Source organism: Phoenix dactylifera, chromosome 6 (genome assembly GCF_009389715.1).
Source record: "Phoenix dactylifera cultivar Barhee BC4 chromosome 6, palm_55x_up_171113_PBpolish2nd_filt_p, whole genome shotgun sequence".
Lineage (NCBI taxonomy): Eukaryota > Viridiplantae > Streptophyta > Magnoliopsida > Arecales > Arecaceae > Phoenix > Phoenix dactylifera.
In genome coordinates, this window is record NC_052397.1 from 1218302 (window position 1) to 1242921 (window position 24620).

The window sequence follows — 24620 nt, forward strand, 5'->3', positions numbered from 1 at the left end:
AGTACCATACATGGAGATATGAAATGGAACATGATAATTTTTCTTGATGAAAAAAATGGTATTACATGTCACGGGGGATCTGAATTAAATCCCATCCGGCGGCTATGCAGAAGTATTGCACAAATAAATTAATATGAACTAACCATTTAACAATTAACTTACAAGATTACAGAGTTTCTCACATAAAGAACCATGCAAAATTTGGGGTGGGGAGCAACAACCTGCTGGCATCATAATTTTCCAAAGATATTACATGGAAAGGTTCCGGAACAGTTGCAAATAAGGTACTTCGCTCTATAACAAATCCTGTGTCGTAGCAGTTTTCTTCAGTGACGATGTCATCCCTGTGCCTCTTCGTGTCCTCTCGTTGATTTGTTGTTCTAGCTGCAGAGATAGTATACGCTTGCTAAAACTCCAAAATGTAATGGCCATAACACAACAATCATGCCACCGTTTTGATACAATGAGATCCATTGCTTATAAACAAAAAAATTTGAAATTGTTGCCAGGATGTCTTGCCTATGGATCAGGTTTTCCCAAAATAGACGGTACAGAAGATATCACAAACTGTAAATTGAGAATCCAAATTGTCGAGTGATCATGACATTTTAAAAAATAGGCAAATCAAATTTCAACTATGTTTGGATGCTATAAATCAAATCAGAAGATGGTATCACATTAAACTGTACATTTGGTACGCCTAGGCAGTAATTTAGATTTTCCTTTTTAACTCCTGTCTTCAAATTTGATGTGATCAAATTTGTGTCCAAATTCAATTTAACTTTATCACATATGTCTACGCATTATGTGCAATTTCATTCTGTCTTACTAATGGGACCAATGACATACCCTAGCAAAGGAAATTTTCCACTAAATAAAAAGTCCAGTCATCAACAGACGTGCATATCAAATGATCTTGTACTTATTTCACTTGATGCAAGTATTCTGATTGCTGAGTTTGATAATCATGTAGGCCCTCAAGAACATATTCAAGTGTTACAGAGATATGGTTCATGTAAATGTTCAACTGGAGCCTGCTGGTCACTTTCTCTTTACAAAAAACTACTAACTTAAAGAGAAGGGCATATAAATTGCAAACTTAATTTAGCATGTCTTATATTAACTTACCTGAGCATTTTTCAACTTTAACCTTTGCACCTCTTCACCAAGTTTCCCAATGCTGAATTAAGACAAGTTTCAGTCCAATATCCAAAAACATAAACAAGGAAGAAAATCGATTCTGTACCTTTGTTGCAGATGTGCCAGATAAGCATGCAGTTCCCTCTCCCTACTAGAAGCTAGAGATAGCTGTGTATGAAGAAATTCAAGTTATGAACTCAGCCAAATCACACAAGAAATTAATCAGATTAAATAAAGTCAATGCATAAATTTCTCCTGAATAAATTTCAATCTACAAATTCCTCCTGTTTTCTAGTTCAATTTTTGAGAGATGTGATGAATCATGGGAAGCTCTGGTACTGTCAATATGATTTATCTAGGATTCAACTTCTAATCACTAATCCATCAACTCTCAACCAAATCATCTTAATATCCTAAAGAGATCATTGGTTGTAGACTATCACCAAAAAAAAAAACCTAATGCCAATGATGGTACAGCTAAACAGCTGTGTGACAATACACATACCATTGTGAATGTCAGAAATGGTTAATCCGCCCATTGACATCACCATTTCTAGTAGTGGGCTGTTGATGAGTTGCTTAATTGATGTATTCATGGGGAGTTTCTGAAGGACAGCTTAAAAAGGTTGCCATCAAATTACATAAACTAAATTAGAGGATAATACATGCAAGAACCAAAACAATCTGCAAAAAGGTTGACCTGGCTCCAGACAGGCTGTAGAAAGATGGCATCCATGAAAGAAATGTTGCATTATTAAAGATAATGGCATTGTTTAGACCATCCTCTGGAAGCTAGTTTACTTTTTATTAGAGAAATAACCCAAATATCCAGAGAAATACAATCAGTGCAGTCACCACTTGCCAGTATAGTTAGAACACCCCATGCAGTAAGCATGGCATAAAGATTATACATGAAAGTATTGTGTAACAACACTTTATATATAAAATATTCTCATACTCCGGAAAAAAAAGAAAACAAGCTCTAGACATGGACAGGCTTTATGAGTCCTTCACAAAATTTCACCTTATTTTTTGTTGCAGGTTAAGCTCTCCAATCACACAAACTTTCTAGAAATCCTTCATGTTTCTTCTAAACTCCCTACCATTACCAACCTTTTTCTTACTGGAAGAAAAAAGATTAGGGCTTGGAGATGAGCCAGCTAATTAAGATTCATTGCCGCAAGGAATCCTTCATCCTGTAGGACGGTTTAAATGCTGGCATTGTTGCTTGTGCTAGTCTGGTCCGACGTCAGCATGGTATTGAGATGGACCAGAACAACCTTTAAAAACTTGGACCCAACCTCTCTCTAGTCTGGTACAGTAATATGCCCAGATGGACCAGATCCTTAATCGGTGCTATAATTAGTTCTTAAGCTTGTTATTCCTTTATCAGATGCCTTTTAAACATTATTGATGTAAAAGATTGCACATTTTGCTTCTATCATTGATGTCATACCTAACCCTTAAATTACTGATCATTGCCATTGCATTTAATGTGAAGATACACCTTCAAATTGCCGAGTAATTGTGATGCAACCTACATAGTTAACTAGCCATATCTAATCTGATGAGGAAGGCGGGAACTATTTCCCAATTCCTAATTGCTCTTGCTTCAGCGCTAGTATTTACAAATTTGGAGTGACATGATTGATACTGAGTAATTTCTGTAACAATGTGCAAATGGGAAAAATGCCTTATGCAGATACCCGAACAGCTGTGCAGGAACTCTTATGCTGCGTTTGGTTGGGAAATAAAATGGAATGAAAGTTTTTTAACCCATCTATTCCATCTTATTCAGTGATAGCTTCAACACCTGGGTCAAACCACCTTCCAGAAGGGGCAAAATAGATAATTTTGAAAAGTTGGTCCAGTAAACATTCTACTTTTCCTCCTAACATATATTTACTGCAGTTAACCAAAAATGAATTATTCATATGAAAAGGTGGAATAGTTCGGTCCCCCCTTTTTTCTTCTAACTTATCCCATTTAACCAAGCTAATCCAGGCTATTTACTCTCAAACCAAATGCAATCTCAATTACTAGACTAGAACAAATTTAAATGTCTTAAGTCAAAAAATGTTCATGGTACTTTTAGCGAAAAGTGTAGGTTAACCAGTTTCTCCCCGAAGCATAAGATACAAATTTGACATAGTTATCGACCGCCAGAAAAAGAAAAAACAAATAAGAGAAAGAAGATGCTTCATGCTTCCACATGAGATGATGGGTGGCATAGGTTATCACAAGTTACAAGAGATGGGTAAACAAGACTGATTGCATGAATACAAAAAATTTCACAAGTTCAAAATATCTACAATTAGAATTAAAATCGTACTTAATTAGTTTTGGAATACTCAAGGTTCGCCGACTCGGTATCGGACCCCGTACCGGTGCCACACTAGCATTGTATCGGTATAGTACGGTACATGATCTTTTCAGCATACCGAGTGTCGGTACGCCTCTTGTACCTACGTACTGGGTACCAGTACCGAACCGATACGATATGGCATGCCCCGTACTGCCCAGTTCGGGCCAATACGGTGAACCATGAAATGTAGTAACTAAAGGTTTCCTCTGACATGCAATACAATATATATTTCTAACACTATGCAGGGCAAGACTGTTCAAAATACACAGAACCATACCTGTGGTAAATCACTAGGGCCTACATCAGAAATACTAGTCTGAGAACCTGTTTAAACAGCAAATTGCAAATTACAAAGTCATGCACATTGAAATATATATGCATAAAGATACTAGTAAAGACATGCATACTGATGCACATAGACATAAATTTAGATGATAAATGATATCAGCTTATACATGCCAAAATAACTATAAGGAGGGTGACACGTTTGGCATTTGCTAAGTTTGAAATCAAAGCATTCATATTTAGACACCATGTTTTATTCATAAATAGATTCACTTAAGGCAAATTATAGGTAATGTCTCAGGACTTAGACATAACTCTTTTTCTTGACAAGAATAGGATACATAGCAGTAAATAACTTATTACTCTTGACCAAAATCTAAATGAGTCAGCAATGAATATCATAGAAGCAATTCTTCCAAATTCTGTTAACTTGTGTGAGTGCATGCATGTGGTTGGCAGGTGTATATATTCATGCATGTGCATCGATGGTCTAAACCATGGCCATTTTTTTGGGAGGAAAAATAATAATCATTATTAACAAAGTTAGGAAGGTGGTACGAGAGACCAGATTCAAAGCATATTAAGAGTTATATCACAAGTTAGAAACTAAGGACAGGGATGAAGACATCTCTAAAATTGAAGACTAATAGAACGGACAATTAGAGACTTGACCAAGGTTAAACACGTCAAAGATGAAAATAAAAGTTTTTGGTTAAGGAGAACGAAATCAAACAAAGATGGAGATGTTATTTTGATAAGCTATTCGATGAAAGTCATGTAAATGATTTAGGATGCCTTACTAGTTCCATTAAAGATATAAATGTTAAGTATATATATGTAGAATTAGATTATTTAAAATAAAAGATGCTATGGAAAAAAAAGGAAAATAGAAAAAGTGGTTGGACCTGACAGAATCCCTATTGACATTTGAAAATATTTAGGTGATGCGGGAGTAATTTGGTTGACTAATTTGTTTAATAAGATGTTAAATATCAATATGATGCCTAACAAATGGAAGAAGATCACTATAATACTGATTTATAAAAATAAATATGATATTCAAAATTATTCTAACTATCATGGTATTAAACTCATAAGTCACACTAAGAAAAGTGACCAAGCATAAATATGTATGACATAAAAATATCGGAGAATCAATTTGATTTTATGCCCCAAAGATCAATTATGGAAGCTATTTTTCTCCTTCAGAGGTTAATGGAGAAATATAGAGAAAAGAAAAAGATCTTCATATGTGTCTTATTGATTTACAAAAAGCATATAAATAAAGTCCCCATAGAAATCTTATTGTAGGTGTTAGAAAAAAAGAGTTTCCATTAGATATAAAAATGTGATTAAGGACATGTACAATGGAGCGATTACTAATATGAGAACTATTAGTGATAGTACAAGTTTGTTTCCGGTCATAATAGACTTACACCAAAGATCTATTCTAAATCCTTACCTTTTGTGCTAGTTATGGATGAGCTTACTAAGCATATTAAGGACAATATTCCTGGGTGCATGCTATTTGTGGATGATAATGTATATGGATGAAACTAAAGTTGGGGTTAATCATAAGTTCAAATTATGAATGAGCGTACTAGAATCTAAGGATTTTAGGTTACATTAGATCATGACGAAATACAAGGAATCTAATTTTAGTAAAATTACAAATAGATATAGAGTGAAAATTGAGGATCATGAAGTTCTTAACAATGATCATTGTTTATACTTGGGATCAATTATTCATAATGAAGAGAGATTGCAGAGGATGTTATTATCCATAGGATTAAAGCAGGATGGATAAAATAGAGAAGTACACATGCAATATTATATAAATATCGGATACCTACCAAGTTGAAGGACAAAGTTTATCGGACAGCTATACGACTAGCTATTTTTTATGGTACAGAACTTTGGGTTAATACGAAAACAATATATGCACAAGATTAGTGTGGCCGAAGTGAGAATGTTGAGATGGATATATGATAATATAAGAAAAGATAGAACAAAAAATTGAAGTTATTCATAAAAAGATAGGATAAATTAAGAAAAGGATAACTTAGATGGTTTAGACATGTACAATGTCAGTCGAGGGATGCACTAGTATGAAGAAGTGATTTGATACATGAAGATAAGAGAAGCATGGGAATATCAAAAGTCACATGAGATGAAGTAGTAAAGAAGGACTTGGATCTCTACATCTTTTAGAAAATGTGGTTCTAAACAGAGCGGAATAGAGTAAAAGAATTCATGTAGCCAACCCCAACTAGTTTAGAACTAAGGCTTAATTGAATTGAATTGTAGTTAAAAATAATGGCATTGACTTTGGCAAGGTCGGCAAAACTGTCCCAAACCGGGCGGTTTCGGCAACAAAAACGAGACCCATTATCGGAGAAGAAGTAAAGAGAGAGCGAGCAGAGGAGGGAGAGGGAGGGCTACGTTCGAAATAGGAGAACCGGCCACAGCCTCCGCCGGACCCCCATGGCCCTCTGACGGGCCCCCCGCCACCCTCCGCCGACGTCTCTCTCTCCCCCCTTCTCTCTCTCTATTCTTCTCCCCCACAATATCATACACTCGTCGGTACGGGCCATGCCGGAAAACCGGTACGGTGCCCGGTACCAGTTCTTCCGACCTTGGGCTTTGGTTTTGCACCTGCTTACTCGCATCAACCTTCCCCTACCAAAGCCAGCAGATATGAAGCTAGGTGCAAAGCCAAATCCAAACAATGCCGACAACAAAAGACCTTGTCATTATTATGAGTTGTCCTACTATAGCAGCTATTGTGTAATAAATTTAATCGATATTATTAGGTGTTCAGCATGGGATTAAGATTTATATAAGATAACTCCACCAAATTGTTGAAAGCACAAACAATTGGGATGATGTCCAACATGAAAATATTAGGCATTGGATAAACTGGTGGCTGCAAAGGCTAAACAGACACACATCTTAAGGTTTTCCATTTATATCTTTTTGCTAGTCAACATGCAAATTAGGATTCGTTGGTGAAATTGAAGCATGATCTCCAAATAGAGTAGAGGAGAGCAGTGGAAATGTTTTGCATGCGTGTCAATAGGAGTCATCAAAGACCTTGGAAGGAAGCATCGGTCTTGAAGGGAGTAGAATCTGTGGAGTCCTTATAGAAGCAGAGTTTGTGGAAGTGTCAAGGTTCGACCTTTGGAGGAATTTGAAGACTCCATAAGGAGGTATTAGATTCTTGGAGGTAGACGGTAGAAGTAGATATCAGACTATCAAAGGTCACCCATGTGATTTTTAAACTCTCAAAGGCAGCCCTGTGAGTCTTGGAAAGGAGTCTAAGCCTTCAAGACTCAGTGGTATAATCAATTTATTATGAGAGCATTGCATTATGTGCTTACTTGGAAGGAACTTCTTGTTGGATCTAGAGCCTCAGCTAGATTGTGGGACTAGGTGCTTTGGTTTTAAAGGATCTGTTTAGATGAGAATGATGATCTCAACAAAATCTAATGGTTATATATGCTTTGAGAAAGAAACATTATTCTGTTTTCACACACACCATTTCATTGAGTAGGGGAAATGGTTGATAATTTTAGACTTTTGTCCCTTCTATTTGTACTTAGATACCTTAAGCACATTTCTATTTGACTTAACATTATGAATTTGTGTTTTTATTCTAGGTGGTAGAGTCAATTTATATGAGAGCATTGCATTATGTGCTTGCATGGAAGGAACTTGTTGCCAGATGCAATGCTAGAGTCTCAGCTGGAGTGCGGGACTGGGTGCTTTGGTTTTGAGGAATCTAGTTAGATGAACATGATGTTCTTCCACGAGCACACATAGTCAGTGCAATGCATTGCATTGAGTAGGGGAAATGGTTGATAATTTCAGACTCTTGTCTCCTCTGCTGGTCCTCAGATACCTTCAGTATGTTTTCATTTGATTGAACATTGTGAATATGTCTTTACATTGGAGGTGTAAGAATCAATTTATTAGGAGGGAGTTGTATTATGTGCTTGCTTGGAAGGAACTTGTTGCCGGATTCGGTACTAAAGCCTCAGCTGGTGTAGGACTGGGTACTTTGTTTTCATGGGATATAATTAGATGAGCATGATGCTCTTAACACACATATATGAACATTGTTAAAAAAAATGAAAAGAGGTCCTCCAAACATACCAGATGTTTGCTCCACCCACTTGATCAATTTAATCAGTTGTTCCTGCCAACAACATATATAGAAATATAAAATGCTAAGGACAAAGATATCCATCAATTGTACAAGTACTCAGTAACAGACCTTTTGCATAGCATTTTGCTGCAATAAAAATTGCAATGTTGGAAAAAGTGAAGCAGTGCTGACTGTAGATTTTGTTGGTGCTCCACCTACTGGATTGACCACACAGTTTGCTACCGGAGCTACCTAATTGACAAAAAATGCCAAAGATCATGAGACATAAGATTGTAACTCCAATAAGAATTTGGTTTTGACCACTGCAATAAGAATTTGGTTTTGACCAAGCCAAATTATTCTTTTCTTTCACCATAAAGATCCAAAGAAGAAAAATAAAAGAAATACAATAATAAAACCAAAGTCAAAAGACTCAAAACAATTGACAACTAAACTGTTCACAGGAGTTGCCAAATGCCCAAATAGTTTTCCTACCCCAAATTTGATTTAACAAGTGAAACCACCTTATTTTTGCAGTATATGATCAAAACTAAAAAATAAGCCAGCAAAAGTTTATATATACATATGCTGTGTTAAAAAAAGACTGCAAATGGATGCTCTCGGTTATCTCTGCAGGACTTCCATAGGAATGTCCTTGCTGCAGAAGCTATTCTTCCCGTGATGTTATCTCAGGTCCCCCACATAATACAGAGAACAGCCACAAATTAGTCTGTGGTTCCAAGTCCTCTATTTTTAGAGCAACAAAATTTGATACTCTCATCAATTATATCCACCAAACTAAAAGTTTTTTTTTTTTTTGCTACAACGGATGACTGACACAGTTCTAGTATGAATACATCCAAAAAAGTCAAAAAGTAACAAGTCACGGAACGCTCTAAACTAAAGGTTTTTTAAGGTGCTTTAATCTATTGGTTGGTTGTATTTTCCAGCAGAAGCAGCTGTCCTCTAAGCCAAAGGTTGGCCCAGTTTCCAACCAGAATCAAATTTTGCTTGCCAAGTACATATTAAAAATTCTATCAAACCTTTAATAGAATAACCCATTCCTCCTTGGTGGTCCTCTCGTATGTAAGCCCAATACTTAACCATACCTAGCATCCTGATCTTGATCAAGTTCTTGCTATCTGATCCATTTATGCTGCACTTTGCTAGAAAGAAAGAATAAAGTATGTGAACTGCCAAACTTGTGACCCAAGAAAATGACCCAACATAATTCATGAATCAATAATCAAAAAACTATGCTATCATTGCTACCCCCTTCTCCCTTCCCTGGAAAAATTGCTTGTGCCACAACGCCAAAAAACATCAGATGTTTGATGACCTAAAGTTTGAAATAGCCTTTTATTTATTCCTATGTTGATAGATAACAGCAGAACATAATACTTAAGTACCTTGGGACCCACATCAGCAGATGTAACCTTGAACCGTCCCTTACGTTGGACAATTTTTCCTTCTGATGATTCCTCACGTGACGTTGCTGCAATGCCAGAGCAATTTTATTTCAAGTAAAAAAAATAAAATTGACAAGAGAAACATCTTCAGATGAAATTTCCTTGGTATAAGACAAGACTGCTTAACCCAAAATAAAAGAAAAAAGGAAGGTACATTTAAAACAGATGAGTGCATGCAAGTCATACCAGATGTAACATTTTGTGGATCTTTCATTTGGCGGTGTAACAGGGGACCACTATGATTCCTTTCAGGCTGGTATTTCCGCTGTAAATCATCCCTGACATATTACAGAACCTCAAAAACGTAGCATAGTAGAATGGAAAAAATATCAGAATTGAAAAGCAAAAAAACTGAGAACTCAGTGACAAACATATACAATAATAACAATAGCCTCCATAATGGGCTATCTGCAATTATGTGGAACTTCACATATCAAATTGAACGAACTAAAGAAGTGTAAAGACCTTGTTTCGTTGGATCAAAGAAGTAGGAAGAAATGCTACACATTCTATGTTATACTCCAATGCAACTTACGACACCATTTTGGCCTTAAAGATGGGCATGATTTACAACACTTGGCATGCCGATCCGCGCACAGCATGAAAAAACCGGATGAATTATTCAAACATGCAGGACCAATGTTACTTTGATATGTCCTACTTCCCACACTATCTGATTTTTTTCATAATTCACTGTATAAACATGTTACCGAAGACTATATTCTTGTGCTGATTGTATAAGTTAATCTAGAACACACCGAGAAAAGAAAAGGGAACATAGCAAGCCAAGATTTAATATGACAATAGACATAGCCGAAACCAGTTGGTACCATGACAAAGAGTTAAACAGAGTTATGAACTAGAATAATGGTATTGAAATGAGCATGGATTATAAGTTTCAAAAAAGAAGGCAGAAAGCACAGGCAACCAGTAGCGCACAAATGATAAAAAGTCAAAATGAATCAAGACTGCATATTCTAGACAACAGAAATGAGCTCCCAAAGTAAAGAGTTACCTGTCAATATACCCACTATTGTTTCTATAAGGAGAAAGAACTTGCTCTGGTAAAAGGGAACCACTTGAGAATTTCTGGCGTCCAAGAATGTTGATATTTGTGGGTATAGAACTACTTCTTTCCAGATTTTCACCATTACACTTGCGAGTTCTGACATCTTCCACCTGTAATGACTGCTGCAAACGGAGTATGGACTCTGAAGTTGAATGCCCCTTCCAATCAGGACTGGTAGCACTAGTATTGTCCTCACAAACATCAAAACAACCTCTGCATTAATTAATATTATTATAGAAGTTAGTACTATTGCAATATTTTTAATTTAATGTTGTCACCAAGCTTCCATAATAAAAGAATATGCATAAGCTGAGCAGGCAAAGGTTCAAAAGAAGCTATACATACAGATCATGGTTTCAAGTGCCAATCATAATGCGCCAGTATCGGCATCTGGCACCAGGCCAGCACAGCATTTATTGTCTTCTCTTAATTTCTTTAATTAAAAAAAAGCTTTTGAAGTCCATTTTGGTTTTGGCATCGCAAATCACATGGACAAACTGGTTATCTAAATCATTGAACATAAGAAAGAGTTATAATAGGCAAAGGATGGCGAGAAAAGAGTTTGCACATACTACCAAATTCAAAGATGGGGTTGCAGAATGGAACTAAATCATTTGGTATGACTCAAAGGATTTAAAATTTCCATAAAATAAAAAATCATATCTTATGGAGACACCTTGCCTAGCCCCAAATTAGCAGTTTTACTGGCAAAATATAGTGTTTCGATTTTAGGACAAGTTGGCAAATATAAAAAAGGCCTCTAAAACATTATTTTCTGTATGCATTTTAAAACTTATATCTCATATTTAGTAGTTTAGGTTTCTATTATCACCATCTCTAAATTTGGTAGTGTACAAAAGTCTTTTTCCCCATCTAGCTTGTATGTGTGTGTGTGTGTGTGTGTGTAGTGTGGAGGGAGGAGGTTTATATAGAGACAGATAAACCTAAATGGCCCTTCCTTTTACTCACATACACTTTAAAGTGGAGAAGTGCAGTATTTTGATAGAAAGAGTGAATTAAATGCATCCATGAAGTCGACCTTGCAGGGTAATGATGGCACATTTGATGCTATAGTTATATACACATAACTACATACTTCTAATAGGGTAGGCTAAGTTATTCATAGGGTGGATGGAAGAACTATGTATAGAAGCAGATATTAAATAAATGGCTCTTTTCTTTACTCACATACACCTATAAAAAAGCTGAGAAGTGCAGTTTTTGTAAATATAAAGTGCACACATAATGCATTGATGAAGACAATTGCACAGCGTAATGATGGCAAATTTGATGATGTATTTAAATTAAAAATACACTAGTGTTTTTTAACAGCATAAAAATAAAAGGGAGGTTATTTAGATAACATGTGTAACACATGTAAACTACTCGTGCACACCCTATATGTATTATACCCTGACTCATGTAGACCGCATGCACTCAGGCATGCGCACACACATACGCATGCACTACTAAGCTGCATGTATGACCCACCAAGTAGAAGTGCAATGGGGGAAGCTACCTAAGTTTGAGCAGCTTATTTGAGATGAATAGTCCAACAAAATATTCCCTTCTCTTTTGCAAGAGCTAGTGTATATATTGCACATATTATTTGAAATTATGCCTCATACAACTGTGCTCATCTGTCAAAGTTCACCAAGGACACCTTATAACTTAATGTGAAAATTTTGGACAAATTTCTATCATGTTTTCTGTTTGGATGCAACTTCCTTAAGCTCCAAATGGTGTAGATTAACATTAAGGGCCTGTTTGGATATTCCTACAGGATTAGGCTGAAAATCCTATAGGATTCATGCACCGAGCCATCCATTTAAGCATGGCCCTGTATCAACCAAACACAACCCAACCCAAATCCTGTGGGAAAAAGAAAAATACCTCCATAGGCCTTTTTTTCTTCCTGCAGCCCAAGCACTAGGATCTAGGCTGGGTTTGGACAGGTTCTTAGAAAATGTAAGCTAGATGGGCCAACAAGCCTGATTCCTACAGGATTTCTAGTCCAATCCTGTAGGAATATCCAAACAGGCCCTAAGGACGTCTCAGTATGAAGCAAATGCATTTTACTAACTGTATACAATTGATATATACACATACTTGAGTGCCTGAAGAGGATGAATAGGAAATGCTGAGGAAAATGGACCTTCCAAATCTTCAATATCTTCTGGTCCACCCTAAGAGAGTAGGCAAAAAAACTGTTAGAACATTCAGAAGAATGATGAACTACACTCTTCAAAGCTTGGGATGAAGCAACATTTGAAGACAGAAGAAGACAGTCATAGAAGTTAATACCTCCTTAGAAGTTGTGATGCTATAATGGTTAGCCCTTTCAGATGACAGAACCTGTTGTGAAAAATCATCACCATCATCATCATCCTTAAGCTTGTGGTTATTATCTATATCTTCTGAGTGGACTATCTCATCTGAAGACTCAATCTGCAAACAAAAGCACAATGATAAATGTTAAAGACCTTTCAATTATCTTCTTTTCCCTCCAATTGATCCCTCTTTAAGACATGACAACTATTCAATTAATACTGGCATCAAACACAAAGTGGACCTCCTTACAAGAGCAGCCTGAGTTTTCAAGTCCTCCAGATTAAAGTTCCAAGCGCTGATTCCACGTATGTACTCTTGCTGCAAAGCCACAACTATGACATCGTTATAGCAACCAGCAGTGCAGATTTTTGCCATCATATGCAATATTAACTCCAGCAATAATAATTATTACTGAAAAAGTACAAACAATATCATATAATCCAGTGACATATTGCACCACATTTCTCACTTTCATAGTATTGAGCAAGGTCAGCAGAACCATCTCGAACCGGGCAGTTCCGACCGTACTGAGCCGTTCCGGTGGCAGACCGTAATGGTTTCGGCAACAGAAACGAAATCCGTCGCTAGAAGGGAAGGAGGAGAAAGAAAGAGATGAAAAGAGAGCGAGCAGGAGGAGAGGGAGAGGGAGGTGGAGACCGGCCGGCGAGCCACGCGGAGAAGGCTCTTTCGGGCTCCGCAACCGAATCTCTATTTTGTTTGTAACAAGAGTCCGGTCGCTTTTTTAATTTCGCAATATTTAAGTGAAATCGGCAAATCGCTAGCCAACTCCACTTAAATATTGCGAAATTAAAAAGGAGCCTAGGGCCCTTTTTAATTTGGCGATTTTTAAGTGAAGTCGGCAAATCGCTTGCCGACTTCACTTAAAAGTCGCAAAAATAAAAAAGTGGTCGGACCCATATTTCGAATGAAAAAGGGGATCCGGCCGCGGAGCCCTCCTCCACCTCCTTCGCTTGGGTCGCCGGCCTCCGCCACCCTCCTCCTCTCTCCCTCCCTCTCTCCCCCTTCTCTCTTTTCCTCTCTCCCATTCGCCCTCTCCCCCGCCTCCTCTACTGTGTCGGTACAAGCCCGGTTCGTACCAACACGTGCCGCCGGACAACCGGTCCGAAGCCTGGTACCAGCACAACAGACACTCAGTACTATGGAGTGCTGGCATTTCAGTACCAATGAGCAGGTTAATTAGGTTTTCACAGACAATAGTTAGATCATGGCGTTAGTCCAAAATCTAAGTTCTAAGCACTAGTTATATTAACATGAGCAATGGCTAGATGCCTGTGCACGAGATCACAACTTTAAACACAACTCCTTACTTTATGATTATACCCCTCTTAAGATTTGCACATATTTAACGCTTAAATAAAAATAGGATGCCTATATGCCAAAACTTTGAGCACAACTATTGAATTAGATAAAAATTAAAAAGAAAACCCATCACAGCGAAGCTTGATAGTGATAGGATTATGGGAGCTGCATATTGAAAATATCATGTGCAGCATGCATTTATATTCATGACATTAACGTGGAAAAAATTGCAATATGCATATTTGGCACATTTCAATACTAGACCACATGCAATAAGCATTTGCAAAAGGTCCCATTATAGGCTAATTCCCTAGCCAAAAAACTAGTTAAAAATTGTTAGAATATTGACAACAATAAACAATGCAATATATGTAAAATGTCATTTAGTGCAAATTGTCGTAACAAGATTCTCATGAATAGGTAAGAAAGATCTGCTAATTTTTTATTTGCCTGCTCCCCCTTTATCCAAGCTATAGGGCAAACTACATTTATGATCAGCCGGTCACCTAGTCTATCAAGACACCTAGGACTCTATCTTAATGCCATTATGCACATTCCATATTACCTAAGTCCTCTAGGATGAAATCTTCAGAGGAGAGGAGGACGAGGGGGAGGGGGGGCCTCTATCTCCATGCCATTATGCACATTGTACGTCGTACCATACCGAACCAAATGGTACGGGGTGTACTGTACCGACTAATTTGATACCAGTATATGGTATGGGGGGCGCATCATACCGTATCGATACAGTAATAGCATGGCACTGGGACGGGGTTACCTTGATTATGCATATTCCATAGTACCTAAGTGCTCCGGGATGAGAAAATCTTAAAAGCAGAGGAGGAGGAGAAATGAATAATCAGTCAGGGTTTTGGGGAAATTTTGATAGTAAAGAACACCATGGAAATCATATGTTTCATTTAAAGCAATTCTATGATTTAGAGAAACAGCAAATTTTTGTTGCTTGATTTAGTTCAGAAGCTGAACATCACTCTCTATAAAAGTTACAAGGCAGAAAAACAATAACTTGCTTCGCTAGATAGATAAACAAGTTCAAAAAAACCAAAACACTGTTGCACACAATAACTTGATACATTTAGACAAAGCAATTTAACAGATAATCTGTTTCGCTAGATATACCTGCAACCTTTTAGGTTTAGTTAGCTCAACAATATAAAGGGACCATAAGTGAGATATCTCATGACTTAATTTGATAAAACAATAAATGCAAGCACGTTTTGTTGTCTACCTGAGACAATTGTTCCTTATCGCCAGAAAGAGCCTTATTCTGTAGGAGAAAATTGGCTTCTTGTCCCTGGAAACAGGACCAGTCAGGCTTCAAAAAAAAATGTATAGAAACAGCTCCATATTAGATTAAAACTTAAATTTAAACCTTCAGTGCCCTAAAACGATCACCAAGTAGAGGCAGGTCATTAAGTATAGCCTGCGCTAGATATTCATTTGAACGAGCTTGTTTGAAGAAAGGATGCTTCAAAAGCTTTTCTGAAGTGGGGCGCTTCTTCGGATCCTTCGCCAAGCAGGTAGCTACCATCTCTTTAAAAGCCTACAAAAACAAAACAATATCAAAACATTCCCTGAAAGTTATTCTTGATCATAAATTTTAATTTTTAAACATTGCTTGAAACTTAGTGTTTATCATAAAGTTTTAATGAGAAAAGCAAAACCTTGGAGAATCTTTTGTCCCTTTCATAGTCAAGACCTGGAGGTGCATTTTGTAAGGTCATAAGCAACACCTATAGTCATGAAATAGGACTCTTATTGCATAAATCAATACATTACCAAAAAAGGGCATGTCTTCTAAAGATTAATTTACAAAAATGCACCTTCATTGGAGGATATTTGGAAAATGGAGCATGTCCATGGGCAAGTTCTAATGCAGTTATGCCAAACGACCAAATGTCTGCTCTGTTTACAATACACAAAATAAAAAGGACAACATAACAGAAAACTTTAATGAAGAACAGTTCTTAAACATTTTGCAATTTACTAGGCTCCTTATATCACTATGATATAGCGACCACTCACTTAAAATCATATCCATGTAGCTGTTGCATTACTTCAGGAGCCATCCTGTGAAACATAAAAGAAGTGGGTGAATTTCAATAAGTCCCTCATAATCATCTGATGATTATACATAAAATAGAAGCCAATAAAAGAATTGCCATGGACAACATTCCAAGTTCAAAAATATAGATTTTGAAAAGAAAAATGTGTGGATATGGAGAAGCACCAGCATGGAGTCCCCACGAATGTATTTCGTGACCTTTGCCTATCTCCAGTATCAAACATGCATGCTGAGACACCAAAGTCTGCTAGCTTAACAGCTCCATTTTCACCAATTAAGATATTGCCAGCCTGAAAAAAGTAGAACCAATGTGATATCATGAAAGATAAAAGCAGGCTAAAGAAATTTGGCACTAATTTCAAAGAGCATCAATACAGTTTAAAAGTCCTAGAAGTATGATTATATAGATATATAGCCATTGTTCAAGTTTGTTTTCACCTTCTTCATCCGACCCTCAACCCGATCAGCATCTTGCAGTTAGACATATCACTATACCAGATAGGTTGGGGGACCTGAGTAGATAGTCCTTGTTAAGTCAATGTTCACTAAAGAACTTGATTTCTATGAAGAACTCATCAGTAGTATGTATAATGCTACCCAGACACCAACGCAAGTAGAGATGCTTATATGGGTTCAGGGAAATGATTTGGCAATCTCCAGCATAAAGAGCGTGAACAAGAATACAACTATATTAGTATCTCTTGGAACAGCAAGACTATCGACAAGCCTACCCTATCTCTTTGGACTGAACAATGTGAACCCTTTTCTACAACTTGACAAAAGAATTCCCTGATGCCATAATGGCTGCTCAATTGCACAGGTTAGCAAAGCTATTTTGCTAAGATCGAGAGAATATGAGAACAGATGTTTAGTTATAGTTCTGAATACCCATCTGCTTGAAAGCCAACAGATCATATAATCTTCAGTCACGAACAAGGCTACAGCAGATTGCATAGAAATGATTTAAGTGAGTTAACATTATGAATGTAGAATTTGTTCACATAGACATGTAAAGCTGACAACAATGCGACAAGAACATTTTTGCACATAACGGCCAGCCATTTATGTTGACCAGACGAGTGAAATGTCATTAGAAGTCAAACCTGAGAAAAAGGGCATCATAAGTATATACAATCAGATTGATATGCTTGTTGCAGGGCTCTTCAGCTACCTCATTAAACATGTGGTTAAGTTATTTTCAAGTTTGACACTAGAAATTTCTCTCCCTAATCTATGTTAAAAGCATATCATATTATCATGTCAAACAAACGAAAAAAAAACTCACATGCCAAAGACTATAGCATGTTAAATAGCAGCAGACTAATATTGTCCAGAGATATAGTTTCTTAAGCCATACATACTAATCCTAGTGGAGAATTTTAAGAACTGTTAAGCCTATTACAACTATAATAATATCATAAACCTTATTCAAACTAAAGGTTAACTTTTATATAACCTTCTTTGCCATTCAATTCTATCAAGGGCTCCATCCTTTGATAACAAAGTTGCCACTAGTCCTTTTTCACCACTTCCCTCTTAGTACTGATGTGGCATGGCACTTATAAGGCAGACCCTAGCAGTTGCAAAGGTGCTCATAAGAAACAAAGATAAACAGTCCAATAAATAAATAAAATTATGGCTTTCTATGCATGCCTTCCACTCAATGAAATAGTTGGATTATGATTTCATTATCATAATGCACTGGATGAATGTGGACAAAATTCTTCTTTTGGGGTTGATTTTTCATTTGCTGCTCTAGATGATTAGGATCTAGCTTCTCAAACAAGAAATATCATACTAGATCATGTTTACTTGAAATTTTTAAGCATATGAACCAGTACAAAAGAACTTAACCTTCCAACAATCAATTTGTTGGATAACAAACAAAAGTTAGAATCAAACTCCCAATTGAAACATTGTTGTTTTTTATTTATCTCTCATCATGTTTATTTTCATGCAAACCAACAATCGTGATGTAGAATTTGGAACAAAAAATGAAGCTCAATTTAACACTTCGGTAATTAAAAGATTAGCAAAAAATTCAAGAGCACCAATCATAAACATTACAAGCTGATACCTTAACATCTCTGTGGATATGCCCATGAGAATGGAGATAAACAAGAGCTTTAAGAACTTCACGTAGAAGAGTTGCAATAACTGGCTCCTCAAAACCTTCTGGATAAGCAGATTTCATTATATGAAGGGCAGATCCCCCCTCCATGTAAGGCATCACAACCCATAGGTTGTGACCTGCTGTGAAAGAGCAATGAGCTCGTAGGACATTTGGATGATCAATCAAGATCATAGTTTGCACTTCACGCCTTATTCCATCCTGTAAGAAGGAAACCAGAAACAAATAAGCAATCACTAGAAGAAAGCTGTGCAACACATTCATCACAAATCGAAAAGAAAGATCTCCATTTAATACTTTTTTAAAAGGAAGAACTTCTTGTCAAAGGAATTAGAGCTGAGTATATGGACTGCTTGCTCTTTTACAAGACCCAGACGAACTTCTATTACATGATAAGTATATACCAGCATCTGTAATTAAAAGAAAACTATCCAAAGTGCTCTTAGGTTTAAGCATAGAAAATAGTGGGGAAAACATTATAATCGAGTAGTTTCGCTACTTTGAGATGAAATAATAGAAAGGTGGAAAAGAAAATAGCCGCAACTAGGTGAGGCTTTTGGTTATAGTTTTAGTTTTACATAACTAGAAAAATCTAAAACTACATGGAAAAACAATTACAGTGAAAACATTGTTGCAACTTGCAACTATTAGAATGCTTTAAGAGAGACTAACAAACTTATGGAAGGAAGAAATACTATGATGCAACAGAAAGTTACAGCTATACTTAGACTGAATATAGGGCATTAGAAAAGCATAAGGTTAAAAATTCATTATAATCCATTGCATAAAGAAGCGTGAAACTCAAATTTCACCATTAATTATTAAAAAAACTAACTGCCAGGTTGTTCTTAAGAAAGGAAGAGACAATAAAGACTGCAACAATGAAAAAGAAAAGCTCAGAATAAAAAAAGTTATTGCATAAAAAAGTTTCCCTCAAATTTGTTCAGCCAATAACAAAAAGCTAACATACCAGGTCATTATTGCACTTCTCAAGGTCAAGAACCTTGATAGCAACTCTCTCATTTAGTGGAATACAGAGAGCCCTGTACACAGTGGCACTGACACCTTCTCCGACTTCCTCAAACAACTTGTAGTCTCTAGGATTAGCTGGAAATCTCTTCTCAAATTCATGTTCCATTGTTCTTTCTTATAGGACATCATTAACAACCTTCACACTCCTATAATTTCCAGGAGTCACAGAGTGAGTTAAAGAGTTTATGAGGTAATTTTAGTATCTAAATGAAAATTACTCCAATCTAGTAATATCTCCCTTTCCACCAGGCTGAGATTCCAAAACAAATTTGGCAATGCCATAAGGGTGAATTTGTGACCAACTAATATCCTTTTGAAAATATTCAACATCATTCACTTTAAAGATACTCCTACATATTAATATCACATCGAAAATATTACTACAATGACAGAGAAGCACCTGTCTGAATGTGGCTAGGAATAACCATCACCATGCCAAAAAGTTTGTCTCAAGGAAGAATGAGAACCATCTTGTACGGGAAGTCATGTACCTCCAACTAATCTGCACTGAAATGTAGAGAGCCACTACAGCAAAGCTAACCAAATTTATTCATGCCTAGCACTATAATGCTCAGGCGACATATCTGAAAAGAAAAGGAAGAAACAAATTTTCAATGAGTAATTGATGGCTTTCTCAGAACAATAATTAGGTAAAGAACAGCTACTTTCTTTTGAAAATTCAAAACTAACCTAAGATAGTCTTCAAAAGCAAAACAGCCATGTTCCAACTGACTTTGCATCAATACCAAAACACAGAAAGCATAAACATCACAAAAGACTAAGAAAAGCCTGAACGAACCATTTTTATTACTGCTTTGCCATTGTCTTTCACTCTATGACAAAAAAAAGTCAAGATATATGTCAGAATGAGATCAAGGTATCCACCATAAGTGCAATGGCAAACTCAAATATGGACAGCCAACCGCCAATAAAGGATATATTACACATATTACATGTGATGTCAAACTATCACTACTATTTAGATTCAAATGCTTCCAACAGTAACTAAGGTCCAAATACCTCACCGCCAAGCAATTAACAAAATCCTCTTCTTCACTAATACATCCACCAAATCAATTCCATTTAACATTAGGTGCCACATTACATTGATACATACATATAATATGATACGATACAATGCAATACAATATGTAACCCCAAACCTCCTCTCATTGTTCCCTCTTTCGTAAGAGTTTGGTGCAAAGCAATCTCACATTGTTCGGAAGACCATGATAGACCATGATCTGGAACTTGGATCTTCCCGTCCCCACCCCACCCCCCCTCTCTCTTTTCTCAAGCATTGAGCCACCATGGCCATGGATTAACTCAAGCATGACCTCGGAATTGATATCAAGTTAGGCTAGGCCTCTCTAAGCTTGACATTTGCTAGGCTGGGCCAGCATCAAAAGTTAGATCCAGGGCTAGGACAGGCCGGTCTCAAGCCAACATGTTTTGTATTGATGCTAGGTCATGGCCCCGCCTAAACTAGAAAGGCTCAATAGACACTCAGATTTACGAGATATCAATGTTGTTCAAAACCTTATGATCTACAATTTGAACAAAACAAGAATCATTGAGCCAACTTTGACTTGAAAAGTATGCATCATGGAACTGGTGATCTAGCCCTAAGCAAAAGAATCATTTTCATGCACGAGCAGGTAACGATATAGCATATTCTCCTTTTTAAGTTTCTTTCTTGTTTATTGGTGGGAAAAATATATCCCTAGATAGGACTAAACTTAAATAATAAATCTAAGCTTTTGGGCATCCCATTATAGGTAAAATTGGGAAAAGGTGATTTTAAAGTGGAAACTTAGAGATCAAAAGATCTTCATCTCTTCCAAATTTTGGTCAATAACAAGAAGAAATAGTTTTAGGAAACAACATAAAGAATGAAGTGTGATTTAGAGAAAATCAATACATACAACTAGAGTTTCATCACCCATTCCAAAACTACAATAATGAATTGGGTTTTGTGATATGATATCCACTTTCCTATTATATCGATGTATCTCGACTAGTTTCATGAAAAATAATTCAATTATTTTATCGGGTTGAACTAAACCATCTAAATGGCATTGGATCTTCAAGATCTATCAATTTATTTGCTTAGCTTCCTGCATAGCAAATAATAATGGGAATAATCTTATCTTGACACTATACCACCAAACATTGGTAGCATTTGCGGTCAGTGCAAACCTTTTATATCTCCAAATGCACCACAATCATAATATTTGACATGGATGAGCTTATCAACTACACCAAACAATCAGCCATTCATATCTGCTCAACCGCCTCTTAATCAAGTCAATTGGAGCACCAAAGATGGCACTTCATAATATGAAAAATTAACAGTTAGTAGAATGACTTCAATGTTTTACTAGAGAGCACAGTGCGATTTAACAGGCAGTAAGACTTGTTAATCAATTAAGAGTTAGGCATATTGGGGTTCAACACTACATCCAAGGAATCACTAGAAAAGGAAAGATATGGTTATTCAAAGATGGGGAACTTAAGATGTGGTTATTCAAAGATGGGGAACTAAGTGAAAGAAAACCTAACACATGTTCACAGAATTAGTTCAAATAAGAAGTTTGAGTAGAGATTGTGACATCTAATGTATTCACTCAAGGCGAGTTAGGCATTAAGTAATCAGCAAGTACATGGTTACTAGAAAGTGAAAATACAGAGGCATTGTGATATAAAACTGCCCCTTTTTCTCTTTTTGTAAAGTGGTGAGCATTTAACTTAATATGAGGGCATCTTTTAAACAAAGTCCAAGGTGCCAATTATCTAAAACCTCCTTAAAAAAGGGTACTAGGGTTAAACAAGAAGAGAACAGGATTATCTTTCTCTAGTTTCTTCTTTCCACTACTGCATTGTAGCTCATGATAGCGCACATATGGAGTTGCCTGGCGGGTGTTGGTAACATGTGATGTCTTCTCCCAAGTTGAGCAAGAGGATTTCGCACCATGCAACCAATAAGATCAGATCCGTAAGACCATGGTCTGCCATACCGGTCCGTACCGGCCGGTACGGGCCGGTACGTACCGGTCCGGCTTGGGACCGGTACCGAATCAGCGTAAAATCCGGTACCGGTAATTTATTGTTGAAGAACCGGTACGGAACCGGTACGGGACCGGTTCGGCACGGTTCGGACCGGTACGGACTGGTACGCCACCGGTACGGACCGGTACGGGACCGGTTTCGTACCGGTCCGGGCCGCCACCGGTACGCCGACCGGTACCGGTACGGCGGACCTTGCGTAAGACTCTTTACTTTAGTATGAATTTTATCGATATCGGACCACTCATGGACATAGACCAGTAATGGATGAACCATGTGTGCTTTATGTTTTATCTTTTTGAGAACACAATAGTTATTCACCACTAGACAGATTTGTACTGAAGACCTCTCACTACGAGAGATGGGTGCGAACTAACTAAGATACCAGTTGTTGGCTCATGATTTGCCCTTCTTCCATAGTTCCCCCATTTGTTTCTTTCATTTGGAACAAAATTTATGGGTTTTCCATAGCTTACGGAACCAAAATATTCAGTATTTGAGTTGTTTGTTCTGCATTGGCTGAAACTTATGCCAGTGAACTTGGTCAAAAAAGATCTCACTCCACTTCATTCAATTCATAGCACTAATCTCATTAGTTTGACAGAAACAAAACATCCAAGAAAAGGCCAAAACTTTTCTTCTTTTGAGCTCTATATGCTATCTTCGATCCAGTTACCGATGATTGATGCCTCTTTCACATGAATTCATCGATCAATTAGCAGCACGTAAGACATCCAAAACAACCAAGTCTATTCGAATCTCCTTGAAAATTCTAACCTTCCAAAATTCTAGGTCAAAATCCAATAATAATTCTATCTCTCTCTTCATTTTCATGAAAACGACTCCACTGCATCAAGAAATCAACAGAATCCCACCCTAAACAGCACAAAAATTGAAAATTTTCAACAACAAAAAAAAAAGTAAAGTATGCTGGTGTCAATAAATTATCAGAAAAAAATGAACAAGAAAAAAAAATACTGGCATCTGGTGAGCACCTGAAAAGAAGATGCAGCGAGGCTAGGGTTTCTTCCGAGGTCTAAACGACGGCGACTCCGGTCGTGACCCGAAGCGTAATCAAACGAAGACGCCAACGGAGAGGACGACAGAGAAGAAGTGAATCCAGTGATAGATTGGGACGAAGAAGGAAGGGGAGACGGGGAGTCGTCTCAGAGGGCAGCCATCGCCGCCTTCACTATGGATCTCGTAGCCCCCTTCTTCGTCACCTCCGCCACGGGCAGGCCAAGACGATCGCGAGCTCTCTCGCTCTCTCCCACCTCCTCTCTTCGCGATCACTCACTCTCCTTCTCTCTCCTCGCTTGCGGTTAGGGGAAAAAAAACCTCCTTTCTCGCCCCCTTTTCGCCAAATTTTTTTCGCTCGTCCGAAAAACGAGTCTTCTTTAAGAGAGATAGGAGAGAGAGAATCGCTGGAGTGTAAGGTGGGTCCCACGAGACGTTGAGTTCGGGGTTGGTGAAGATTAAAAAAAGTGACTGCGGTTGTTCGAGATCTCCCCCGCTTTTAAACCTGCGCCCCCTGCACGGATGAAAAGGACCATAACGGTCGTAAGTAGCTGGTGAGTTCGATCCCATAGATAGGATCGTCAACATAACGGCCGTTAATAACGGTTTTAACGTGCGCTTACACCGCAAGTGGATATAGGTTTTTTGGGATAAAATCTGTTTGTTATTTTGTTGACATCCCTAGCTTTTATCTGATCAAAATGAAGCTTTTGCTAATAATAATATTTGTTTTGTAGTTAAAGAGGTGATTAAAACATGCATGGTGCACTTAATCGATGGGAACTTCTTTATTGCATTCTTATTGAGTTGTTATACAGAAGTGTCATATGAGGCATGAAGATAAAGCTTTTTTGGTTAGATAAAATAGCAATTTTGATAATTAATTATAAATGATATATATATATATGGTAGTAAATCAAATTTTAGCAGTAAATAAGAAGTATTGGCCGGAACCTTTAATCGATGTAGATGTATTGAATCTTTTCTTAAAAAGGCTCATTATCATATTATCATCATCCATTATTTTCTATTATAGCAATATCATTTTAACTATCATCAATCTCTTCTGAAACATCTAATCAAAGCCGAATTTAGTAAATGATACATGTCATTTCACTCATCAAATGGAACACCCAAAGTCCTGGATAGCCCGCTCTTTAAT

The 24620-nt window shown here is 37.2% G+C and overlaps 1 protein-coding gene across 2 annotated transcripts; it reads right to left on the bottom strand.

The window, feature by feature from the left end:
* Positions 1-11: 11 nt before the first annotated feature.
* LOC103701990 (serine/threonine-protein kinase BLUS1) lies at positions 12-23822 on the bottom strand. Of its 2 annotated transcripts, XM_026802586.2 has the most exons (23): positions 23437-23822; positions 20066-20103; positions 19776-19959; positions 19314-19521; positions 18290-18544; positions 16378-16502; positions 16173-16217; positions 15971-16052; positions 15812-15880; positions 15520-15690; positions 15376-15441; positions 13056-13124; positions 12780-12923; positions 12585-12661; positions 10422-10688; positions 9593-9684; positions 9347-9432; positions 8067-8189; positions 7946-7988; positions 3783-3829; positions 1247-1308; positions 1129-1180; positions 12-384 (listed from the first exon to the last, which is right to left on the bottom strand). In XM_026802586.2, exons 4-23 carry the CDS (start codon positions 19479-19481, stop codon positions 295-297), a joined length of 2133 nt encoding a protein of 710 aa, XP_026658387.1. In that variant the 5' UTR covers positions 19482-19521; positions 19776-19959; positions 20066-20103; positions 23437-23822; the 3' UTR covers positions 12-294. The 2 variants fall into 2 exon arrangements, with proteins under 2 accessions (XP_026658387.1, XP_008782465.1); XM_008784243.4 differs by lacking the exon at positions 20066-20103.
* Between the last annotated feature and the right edge of the window lie 798 nt (positions 23823-24620).

Coding starts and splice junctions, on each gene's coding strand:
- LOC103701990 (XM_008784243.4), bottom strand. CDS start 19,481: ATGGAACATGAATTTGAGAAGAGATTTCCAGCTAATCCTAGAGACTAC. Junction 16,053..16,172: donor CTACATGGATATGATTTTAA/GTGAGTGGTCGC, acceptor TATTGTAAACAG/AGCAGACATTTGGTCGTTTG. Junction 1,309..3,782: donor GCCCTAGTGATTTACCACAG/GTATGGTTCTGT, acceptor CTTCATACACAG/CTATCTCTAGCTTCTAGTAG.